This window comes from Carcharhinus amblyrhynchos, chromosome 2 (genome assembly GCF_965287045.1).
Source record: "Carcharhinus amblyrhynchos chromosome 2, sCarAmb.v2.hapA, whole genome shotgun sequence".
In the NCBI taxonomy this organism is placed as follows: Eukaryota; Metazoa; Chordata; class Chondrichthyes; order Carcharhiniformes; family Carcharhinidae; genus Carcharhinus; species Carcharhinus amblyrhynchos.
Window position 1 is genome coordinate 101987108 of NC_137325.1, and position 12344 is coordinate 101999451.

The following is a 12344-nucleotide window of genomic DNA, read 5'->3' on the forward strand; positions in this document are numbered from 1 at the left end:
CTCATATTTAGGAAAACAACTGAACATGCTTCAAAAGTGAAGAAGGATATGTATACCAGAAGGGATACTGGTCAGAAGACCTGCATTGGAGAAAGGTTTCGAAATGAAGGAAAGGAAAAGTTAATAGGGAATTTCAGAGGGAGCTTTGGAGTGCAAATGACTGGAGATTAAAAGAATGACCACACATGGGGGAATGAGCAGAGGATAAGCAGCCATTCAATGCCTCAGGAACAAAAAGCGTGCATTTTCTTTTTAAGGCTGCTTTTGGTGGTAGGCCATGATGCTTTTGATGTTAAGGGCAAAGATTTTCATATTGATTTAAAGGACATGGAGAGTTAATGGAGCATAACAGATGTAAGTTAAAGGCTTGAGCAGGTAAAGATATGGCAGCAGCATTCTGAATGAGCTGCAGTTCCTGGAAGATTGAAAAGGGGAGTATTGAGCTATGTGAGGTTTGGAGAATTTCAGTATTCAGATATTAAAACTATGGATTATTGTCTCAGCAGAACTGGGAAGAGAGGGAATCAATAAAGGTGTCGGTTTACAAGTTGAAGAGGATGACTTTGGTGAATGCCGACACCTCCAAAACGGTTTTGAATTTTCAAAGGGCCAGAGGTGGGGCGGAAAGGAGATATGCTCTCACTCTCAATTAATGGCCCCTTAAGGAGCTTATTAAGTGGTGTTTCTGTTAGAGTTGGGAATTTTAACATTTTGGCCTGTAGTTGTATTGCACTATTGTCAGATTCCCTGCGGGGGAGCTGGTAACTTTCTCTTGTTATGGTTCAGGTCAGAAACTCCAAAGTGTTTTATGAACCTGGCTGTATCATAAGTTTTGCATCTCAAATTTGGCTTGGATAAGCATGATATGTTTTACCTCAGGAAGATTCAAATGACCAAGTAGGGACCTTTTATTGAACAAAGTTTATTTAAGAACATAGTTATCATGAATGGAAAGAAAATTAGCAATAACTGTTATCAGTTACAAACAAAACCAAAACAACCACGATAATGTATGACCCTTAACAAATATATCTAAGATGTTCCAATTAAACCAATCCCATACACATACCAGCTTAAATAGCAAAGCTTAATGCTCACATGATGCTAGGATTGAGTCCTTTGGTTGGAGAATGGAAAGCTCTCAGTCTTATAAGTTCTAGTAGTCCTCTTGACATACCCAGAACAGTTTGAAGTCGGAAGAGCTTCCCAGAATCCGAGGTAGACTCTGGTCAAGCCACCAACAGCAGGTTTTCTGCTCCAGAAATGCATTCAGTTAACCCACAGAATTTCCAAAGCCAAGGCAAGAGAGCGTAAAAGAGAAATTTTTCTTTCCAGCTTCATGTCCCTTCTAAAAACTAAAACTCAAACTGCAGCCAAACAGAAAAAAAACCTTAAACTCGTTAGGAAGGAAAACAAACCTATCCAGAACCCATGACCTTTTCTCCTAACAACACATGGCCGTAAAACTAACCACAGAGTAAACAAAAACAACCCCATTTAAGCCAATTTAGGAGCAATGAAAGGACATCTGGTACACAGCTCAGAAGCAATCAGAGAAGCTATGAGAAAATATGATTTTAAAAAAGCTTTTCTTAAAGGTCTACTGATGTCATACTGTGTCATTACTGTGAGTTGATATCTGAGAGATGAGTAACATTGCCCTAAACATTTGACCTCCCGCCAGGATCTGCCTGCTAAAATCAGCAAGGCAGAGGCAACCCCCAACATGACTGCCCCCACCTTTGACACTGGCCAATTAGGCCACTTAAACTGTGTCACAACGACACAGTTCAGACAAGGAATCAGGAACCAGAATTCATCAGGTTGGTCCCCAACCCTGGATAGAAAATCTGGTCCCAGAGAAGAGAGACAGGCCGGTGAAATAGGCAGGCAGGCGGCAGATGACAATTAATGTTGAGAAATGTGAAGCAAAACATCTTGGTAGGAAGAATGAGGTAAGGCATTATAAAATAAATGAAACAAAGTTAAATGGAGACCTGAGGGTGTTAGGTACTGGTTTTCTGGATTTCTTATTTATCTCAGAGCACTGCTGAGATGAATCTAATCCTACATCCAATTAGTTTATTTACAGAGCTTTAAAATATCTCGGAATGTGGAGGATTTTCAACACAGATCACCACTTAGAGTCCAGGTCTTTTCTAGAACATTCTCACTGTGGTATCAGTACTTAACTCACTAGCTCCACCCACAGGTTTAAGCAATCATACACATACACAAGGATTAGTTACCAAACTATCACAATCAAAAATAAACTGAACACAATGATGGATGTGTGGTGGGGTGGGGTGGAATGGGGTGGGGATGTATCTAAGATGGCAGGAAAGGTTGAATGAGTGATTAAAAAGGCAGGTAGGGTTCATGGCTTTACAAACGGCAATTCCTGAACTAAGTGCCCACACCAGTGGGAAAACAGGAGTGTTCCCCGCCAGCACTGGCCGTGTTTTCTCCCACCCAAAAGATGTTCACAAATTCATTTTGAGCAACCCGCCAACCAACCCCCATTGTTCAGAGACTGGGCCATCATTTGTAAAGGGCACCCTGATCTCTGTTTTCAGAGACAGGACCCTATCCCGCCAAAAAATGCAATAGTGCCCACCTGCCCCCGCATCCCCCCCCCCCACTCCAGTGACCAGCCCCTCACCAAAGAGAGGCATCCTCTCCTCCACCCAGAAATAATGAATATTAAATCAATGCAGCATTCTACTCTGCAGCAGAGATTTTCATTTCTCCTTGTCAGAAGCTGCAGTTGTGAGCAGACACCTTTGAAGTCCTCTGACAGATAAGAGATGTCAATTTCATTTGAGGGAGGAGGCTCCATTCTGCACAGTTTGCAGTCAGCCCCAGTATATGCACACAGCTTTAATTTGATGTTGCTAAGGCTTCCTAAAAAACTGAAATCATTGAAACCTTCACCATTGCACTGGAAGCTTTTGACCTGTACTAAATTCAATGTGCAGTGATCAGGCTTAGACTCCGTCAACATTGTGGTCACGAAAAGTGGGGTGGTTGAGATGCATGCAACCGCAAAGGGAAATAAAAGTAAACATAAGGAGCTGGAGGATAGAAAGTCATTGAGATAGCAGTGGAATCTTTTACAAAGCACTACATCAAGCCTAGGCAAGCATCACGATGGGTTTAGTGCCCAGCACTAAACCCACTCTTTTTTGGTTCAATGCCCGATTCTCTGGGCCATCGTGAGACTCGCTGGGAGCTAGTGGGCCCAGAGAATTCCATCCCCCCATCTCACCCAAAGCCTGGTTTTTTGCTTAGATGGTTCACAGGCCCTTTAAAAATGGCAGAAAGGATCCATTTCCAGGGTTCCCAACCCATTCCTGTTTTGTTGGCACAGGATGAAGATGCCAGCAGCCAGCCATCATGCAGCACTCTGACCTTTGCCAGCTCTGTGGAAGGGGTGAGTAGCTTAGACCTCTGTGCAATTTTAGTGGGTGTATTAAGCCTTTTGGTAATAAAAGTGCTTCACATCCTTTCGGTGGAAGAGTGAATACAAGGCAATCTCAGTTCCAGTGGGGAACCAATAAGAAGTATGCTGCTCCTGGAAGTCTTCCATGGAAAAGCTTTGGAAAACAACAAAAAAAATGTTTTTTACAGTTTCAGTAGTTAAATATGGTATTGTAAGCTTGATGCATTTTTGCTGCAGAGATTGATTATAGGGCTCTGTCCTACAAAGTTGATCATTAGATTGATATTATGCAAAGGGTTGAGATACATTTTAATAAAAAATGTGCTCCTGTGCATTGAAAACTGAAGAAAAAACTGTGTGTGATCTCTGATGTAATTAACTGAAGTGATTTAAATGCCCACAGTTATTTTGAAATGAAAGGAGACAGCAGTACCTTTCACCTAGCAAAAACAAACCTTCTCCTTAAAAGCTTTGATTGACAGTATATTCAGTTTAGCTTAGAAAAATAAGGCTATGGTGTTTTCAGTTTCAATATAGGTTTAATTGTTCATTTTTCCTAGGGTTTGTAAATGTTTCCAAGCCCATTATGAATGTCTGACTAAGTTTCAATAGTTTAAAACAATTTATCTCACCAGGAGAGTGAATTCACATTTTGATTGACAATTTTAGGAAGTTATTAAAGGATTATCTGCCTTTGATGTGGTTACTGAAATAGATGGTTGTTTGTTCATTTCTCTGGGAGAAACAAGGGTGTAAAATGTCACATGTGGAGTCAGGGGACAAGTACTAAATGAACAGCAAGCTGGCTATAGAACACAGTATCGGTTAGGAGTAGTTATTCAGGCCAAGATTTTATTGGCTTACCCCACCCATCAATGGGAGGATTGAGCTGGTAAAATCACATGACGGCTGAGAAACACCCACTTCCTTAGCTATCTCAATTTTACGAGAGCCAGATTTCCAGCGAGGTCAACCTTTCACTGGAAATGGGTGAGAGGCTAAATAATTTATTCAAATTTATTTAAAGACTTATTTGCATCTGTTTAGTGGGCCCTGTGCTCAATCATCTGGGCTCACTTGTCTTTATGGTCTCACCGAGAGATGTTGTCTCCAGTGAGGAAGACACCTGCTCCCCATGAATGGGGAACAGTCATGTTGGCTTATGTAGTGGAATCAGAGGCTATTGAGGCCCCCGAAGGAGGCCACAGACAAAGGGGGCCCCCTTGGGCAGTGCCAGTCCGCAATGCCACCCTGGTACTTTGGCACTGCTAGCCTGGCATCTGCACAAAGCCCACCAGGTACCTTGGAACTGCCCAGGGTGTGGAGCCTATGGGGGCACGGGGCCTGAAGGGACGAGGCCAAATGGAGACGGTTTGATCACTCTGCAAATGTGATCAGAATGGCAGGGGACACTGCATATCTTTACTCAGAGGGTAGTAAAGTCGTGGAATGCCCTGCCTGCAGCAGTTGTGGACTCGTCAACTTTAAGGGCGTTCAAATGGTCAGTGGATAGGCATATGGACAACATTGGAATAGTTTAGGTTAGAGGGTCATTAGATTGGTTCCACTGGTCGGGGCAACATTGAGGGCTGAAGGGCCTGTACTGCACTGTAATGTTCTATGTTCTATGTAGTCTAAAAATGCAATTGAATCAGATGGAGGGGGACACAATTAGTCTGGGCAGCAGTGAGTAGGCTAGATATCCATGCTCATGATTGGATGCAAGCCCCATAATTGAGGGTGGGGAAGTTTGCTGAAGCTATCTGCAGGAGTAGGGGCCTGACAACTCTCTCTCTCTCTTTCTCTGTCCATCAGTCCCCTGCTATTGGAAGTGCACATGTGCAGCATCAGAAGTCTGCACATGCACAGTAGCTCCCTCTACAGGCTGATTGATGAATTAAGCCCAGCCCACTGCCCGCAGCAGCTAGAAACAGTCTACATCATTTTTCCAATGATTAAGTGCGTAATATTGGACGCGAAAATGCACCCAAAAACAGATCAGGAACTCTTATTTTCACCCCAGCTGGAGACTTAGGCCAAAATTTTACTGGCATGCCAGCCCCGATTCCAGGGGCGGGCAAGGCTTGGAGAACTGCATTCTCGAATGGGATTGTAAGAATTTTGGGCAGAGGTGCCGGTAAAATTCCGCCCTTGGAATCATTCTCATAAAATTCCACCCTCAGACTACCAAAACATTGAAAATGGTGTTCCAAGGAATTGACAGCGTGATTGCTGTTGTTTACATGAATGATTTGGACTTGAGAATCAGAAGTACAATTTTAAAATTTTAGGACAACACCCAATTAGAAGATACAGATAAAACAAAGAAAGACTATGACAATATACAAGAAGATATTAATAAGCTTACACAATGTCTGCGTAAGTGAAAATGAACTTCAAATATAAATAAGTGTGAGATGTTAACTTTGGTAAGAAGAAATTTGAATAATTTTAATGTCAGACTGGGTTCAACTACAATTCTGAACACAGAAAGCTGGAATGATTCAGCACAATCATCTTGTGATGTATGAGGAACAATATAATGAATGCAGTCATTCTGTGATGTATGATGGTTAGTATAAAGGACCACAGTAATTCTGTAATGCATGTTGGGACGAAGGGCCTGTTTCCATGCTGTAAACTTCTATTACTCTGTGTGGGTTGATGTAAAGCACTATTGTTATTCAGTGATGTGTGGGGGTTGAAATAAAGAAGTAGTTATTCTGTAATATATGCGCATTGATATAAGGGACTACAGTCATTGTGTATTATATGAGGGTTGATATAAAGGATGATAGTCATTCTGTAATGTGTGAGGGTTGATACAAAATTACTACAATCATTCTGTAATATTTGAATGTTGATACAAACGACTGCAGTCATTCTGAAATATATAAGGGTTGATATAAATGATTACAGTCCTTCTGTAACGTATGAGGGTTGGTACAAAGGATTACGGTCATTCTGTAATGTATGAGCCTTATTATAAATTACTACAATCACTCTTTGATGTAGGATGACTGATATAAATGACAAACTATTCTGTAATGTGTGATGATTGATATAAAGTACTACAGTCATTCTGTAATTTCTGAAGGTTGTTTTAGATGACTACAATCATTCTGTGATGTATGATTTAAGGACTACAGTCATTCTGTAACGTATGAGGGTTAGGATAATGAGGCATAGTTGTTCTGCATTGTAGAGGGTGCGAGGGATCATGGACTAAAATCATCCTGTCATGTATGCTTCCAGAATGGTGATAAATATTCATCCTATTGTGTATGAGAGCTAGAATGCTGCTCTACCGTCACTCTGTACCGTGTGATAATTGTCAACAATCATTTGCAATGAATGAGAGCTGGGTCATTATTGATTATTTGACATCGGGTTAATTATATAGTCATTCTTTAGTCCACATCTACAGTCATTGTCAATTCACCCACTAGTTGGAAAACGAACTTAATAGAAAAAAATCATTAAAAAATGGAGAGTGCTTATATTAGAAAGAGTAAGTTATGCTAAGTTCTGCATGGAGCTGTATGAAATGTAATAAAACTCTCAGCCTGAAATTCAGAGCCAGTATTATTCAGTCAGCTTATCTTGTGTTTATTCTAGTCACATATGTGAACAGCAGCTCATGAAAAATGGATAGCCAATACAGTTAAAAGAGAAAGGCAAAATCAGCCTTTTTGTTTTGGAATTATTGATCTTAGAGGACATGCTGGTGTTGCTATGTGCATAAATAACTTGCAATTGATTAACATTTTGTATTGTTTAACATTTTGCTTCTGGATTCTCTTTCTATATTCTGGATTCTCTTTCTATATTTTTTTCTATAGTAACTACTATGCTCCTCATCTGATTGTGCTCATTTTATTTAATCAGGCTTTCCTTGGTTTCCTCTTTGTTTCCCATTCCATCAGTGTCAGTTTATCCTTCTGATGCAGTGAGGATAGGTGAATGAACCATAGATATCATCCTCCCCTGCCCCCGCTCTCAATATTACAACACTGTTCACTTTTTGCTCAATTGCTTTTATTTCCTACTTATCTAAGTCCAGTATTATTCTGACAGTGGGAATATACATTAGATTGAAGGTACTCCAAAGGTGGAATACTCATTGAATAATAAGAATTACAGTCCACTGTATGGGGTGAATTGCAACTACTCAGAAAAAGCAGGATTGAGAACAATAATGAGTGTTAAAAGTGCTGAGAGTGATAGCACATCAAGAAGCCAGTTCCATCTTGCCAACTTCCGCATTTAAATGCAACACATTGAGTTGTATTCGATGAACCCCCTTGGGAGAGGCAGCTTGCAAGTTTAAATATGTTAATTGATAATTAGAATTTTTTAACACAGGTTTCCAACTATAACTGTGTGTACACAGCTTCTCTGGACTTCATCAGTGAAAGCAAAAAGAGAAAACAGTGGCAATTGAGGAGCTGAAGAAACTTTCTATAATAATCCCATTACGTGCTGAGATCTCACATCTGCTTATTGCTTTTATTGTGCAAAAGGCTTTTGCTCAAAGCACATGTTTTAAGAGTTTACATTCACTGCTTTGAGAGTGGCTTCCATTAATTTGAAGGTTTATGCTTCTGATCATCACTTGCTCCTGATCTTCACTTACCATCTGTAGTGTATGGGACTCAGTAAGGTGACTGTTATGTTATTTTACTTTGAAACTGCAATAAGGACCAAAATGGCCAGTAACAACAACAGCACCTGATGCAGTCAGAAGAGCACCAGCAGCAGAGCAAGAAAACTAGCAGCAGGGGTACCAGTAGCAAGGGTACCTGCAACAGCAGTACCAGCAGCAAGGGTACCAGCAGCAGGGGGACCAGCAGCAGGGGGACCAGCAGCAAGGAAATCAGAAGCAGGGGTACATCAGCAAGGGAATCAGAAGCATGGATACCAGCAGCAAGGGAATCAGAAGCATTGATACCAGCAGCAAGGGAATCAGAAGCATTGATACCAGCAGCAAGGCAACCAGCAGCAAGGGAATTAGAAGCATGGATACCAGCAGCAAGGGAATCAGAAGCATGGATACCAGCAGCAAGGGAATCAGAAGCATGGATACCAGCAGCAAGGCAACCAGCAGCAAGGGAATTAGAAGCATGGATACCAGCAGCAAGGCAACCAGCAGCAAGGGAATCAGAAGCATGGATACCAGCAGTAAGGCAAACAGCAGCAAGGGAATCAGAAGCATGGATACCAGCAGCAAGGAAACCAGCAGCAGGGATACCAGCAGCAGGAAGCACAGCAGCCTTTTCCTCACAGACACTTCGAACTTTAAGACACTCTAGAACTTTAAGAAAAAGGTCCCAGACTTTATAGAATGCATCCGATTTAGCTCAAAGTAAACAAATCAAAAATTCCATTGGGTAAATTCCAGAATGATGTTATGCCAATTCCAAATTGAAGGAGGCTTATCGCTAATCCATGAGTAAAGAATAGTCTTCCATCCTGAAATATTAGGATACCATGCAGCCTTTTCCCATTCACTTTACTGATCTTTTAATCCGGGAGACCCAGTGTCAGACACAGGGGATCAAACTCTATGACTGTATCAAAGATCTCTCAAGCTCTTTACGAACATTAAACCAATAGGCCTTTATCTTGGCACAGGACCAGAAACAATGCAAGTCGACCTTGCATTTCTGGCACAATGGGGGCATGGTGGGGAAAGAATGATTGATGCTCCATGCAGGTGGCTACTTTTTCCATGGACAAAGGCATCATCTCCAAGATCTGCAGCATCACGCTGCTCTTGGTTCTAACAATAAGGGGAGGTATTGTCTCTGAACTAGTAATCCTGAAACTCTGGGGACCTGGGTTCAAACCTGACCATGGCATATGGAGAATTTTGTATTCAATAAAAATCTGGAATTAACCATCGTTGATTGTGTCGAAGTAAAAACCCATCTAGTTTACTAGTGTCGTTAAGGGAAGGAAATCTGCCACCCTTACCTGGTCTGGTCTATATGTGATTCCAGATCCATAGCAGTATGGTTGTCATTTAAAATGCCTTCAGAGATGGACAATAAATGTTGGCCCAGCCAGCCATGCCCACATACCATGAGCAAATGAAAAAATGATCTCTCTATAGACATGCACAGCGGCAAGAAGCTTGCCAGGAAGTCACATCTTCTTAACACACATCCAACAGCACCATAAATGTTCAGCCTCTGCATCCAGCTGAGCAGAACATGAAGCATCCTGCAGCCTCTCAGACAGACTCTCGGATGCTGTCCCTGTCTCCACCCTCTGCTTCTTCTTCACTAGGTAAAACCCAAGCTATCTATCTTAGTGTCCCCAGCTGAAGTGTGAGTATCTGAGCTGGTGCATGGTTTGTACGAATCCTGTGATGGTAGACAATCAGAATTTGTGATCTCCTCTGAGCAGTCCTCATCATTTCGTACCACCTCGCGCAGGACTTGAGCTCTCTGTGGGAGACTGAAGACATGAATTGGAACTGTTAAGCTCAGAATGTTTGTACACACAGTGATATTTCGCTGGCTGTTAACATTAAATTGGCATGAGTGTTGTATGCAGTGTGGATTCTCTCACCAAGGAGCTGGAAGGCTCCCATCATCCCATCTCCATAGCTAGCCATACTAAGAGTCTGTTATATATAATGGGAGCATACCCCTGTAAGAGAAGCAGTCCGGTAACCCAGGACCCAGGGTGGAGCTTGCCTGGTCAGTCTTGTGCTGACTGGGCTAGGATTAAATCATGTTAGTTTACCATCATGGTTTATTATTAGTCCCAATAACCGACTACATACATAACAGAATTCATTTATCTCCAGTGCCTGATTCTCTCTTACTGTCAGTATCAAGATGATTGGGGGGCCAATTCCAGTTTTCTGTCTCGACCTTCCTACTGTTCTGTGCTCTTTTCTCCTCTTAAGATGAAATCTATCAGTGGGAGTAATAGAATGTGTTGAAAGGGTGAACAGATATTTACTGAGAGTGGCTGAGAGGGAGAGGACTTGAGGATGTGTGTAAATGGTGAGTAGAAAAGTGGAGATAAGAGGATACAATGTATACAGTGATTAAACATCGTTAACAGTGAGCAATTGTACATCTGCAGGGTAAGGTGGTGCAAGAAGTGATGTTCAAACTGTGCCAATTGGTCAGAAAATAGGAAGTGGGAGGCAGATGTCATGGTTACATTAAAGCCACTGATAGATGCACTGCCCTTACTTCCCTGCATGTTACCATCAACCAACCCCCTGCAACCAACTCCCCCAAATGCTCACAGCATGTTAACATATGTTATATGCATTTGATGAGTATCCTTCCCCAACCACATTGTTGTGGGTGAAATTTCAAACAGTATACAAGTTTTTTTCAAACCCAAGTACAGCAACTTCTCCAAAACACATGTTAAATTCATATTGTAACAGAGGAAGAACACATTTATTTACATTTATATTCAGGATATTAGTAAGGCTTATTGACGGTACCAGGGACATTTTTTTCTGTTGGTCTAGGTCCAGAATGGTTCCATCATGCCTCCTATTTTGAACAGAATAGAAACAAACCAAATTCCTCCAACGTTTAACAAGACAAACACATTTACTGCGGGATTTCAGAACATTGTCGATGCATACGGTGTAGGAAACTATCGAGAAGTCAATCCAGGTAAAATGTTTGATATTTCTGCTTTTATTCAGACATTTGGTCCATTTAATCGGTGTGCGTTTTATCATAAGTCAAACCTGTTACATATCAGCTAGTGGCAGTCCAGTTTGAAATAACCATGTGTTTAAGTCCAATTAAACACTGCAGGTACTGGAATTTCTATACAAGGTTACACTTTAGCTGTCATCTTTTTTGTAAGTGAACTACCGCACACAATGTAAAGCTGTCACCTGCTGTAGTCCAATCCATAATCCATCAATCCATCAGTTTAATCTCCAGCCCTGAGGGTTAGTGTCAACTTAATGTGACAACTATTATTTCCTAACTGAACAAACGGTAATCCCTCATTTTTTGAATAATGTTGGCCACTAATGTCATTGATTCAAAGCTGTTGTACTCCCTCCTCCCTGGAAAGTGTCCTTTGGGTATCATCTGATTAGTAGTCTACACATTACATCTGGTCTGCTCTATATATCTGCAATAACAGGATCAACTAAGATTCCTCTGAAATAAATAGAGGCCCATAAAATTATAAATGGGCATAAATTGGAAGGTAGTTGTGGACAGATTTCCAATTGTAGAAAATTTAAAACAAGGGTTCATAAATCTAGGATGGTTACTAAACAATCCAAAACCGAAATGAGGAGAAATGTTTTTACTCAGAGAGTAATTGGAACTGGCTACCACAGAAGTGGTTGATGAAAACAGTTTTGATGCTTTCAAAAGGAAATGAGATGAGTACAGAGAAGGGGAATAGAAATTGCCAGTGAAAGGCTGCAACGAGGTAGATAGAATGAGAAGGGACTCAAGTGGGGTAGAAACAACAGCACAAACTAGTTGAACCAAATGGCCTGTTTCTGTGTCGTACATTCTGTGTAATTCTATATTAGGAACAGCAGAGAGTCAAAGAGGTAGATATTGACTGCAAAACAGTGTAATGCAGATGAAAGCAAATCTACATCTTTTCCAATTTTTAATATCATTCATCAAGGCTCATTTCCAGAGGGGTAGAATGGAAAAGCAGAGAAGTTACAAGATCAAACTTCTGACAAACACTCACCCATTTTAAAATATGTTGCAAAGTCAAAAGCTAACCCAAAGTATTCAGATGCAAGTCAACCAAGAACATAATTATGATTTGAATATACTTGCCTATTCTAACAGGAATTTTCAGTTGCAAGCAAGTTATATATTTGTAATCAAAGCTAAAATTGTAAGGAAAGGAAATGGGAAGTTATTACCACACA

The 12344-nt window shown here is 41.0% G+C and overlaps 1 protein-coding gene across 6 annotated transcripts in view; it reads left to right on the forward strand.

The window, feature by feature from the left end:
- Positions 1-12344, forward strand: part of LOC145356924 (V-type proton ATPase 116 kDa subunit a 1-like) — a 246098-nt gene that overhangs the window by 169907 nt on the left and 63847 nt on the right. For 5 of the 6 annotated variants that reach the window (XM_080209944.1, XM_080209928.1, XM_080209968.1 and 2 more), the window contains 2 exons: positions 3371-3433; positions 10947-11097. In XM_080209944.1, coding sequence (XP_080066070.1) covers positions 3371-3433; positions 10947-11097 — 214 coding nt within the window. The remainder of the gene's footprint in view (positions 1-3370; positions 3434-10946; positions 11098-12344) is intronic. The other variant, XM_080209959.1, reaches the window with a different exon arrangement.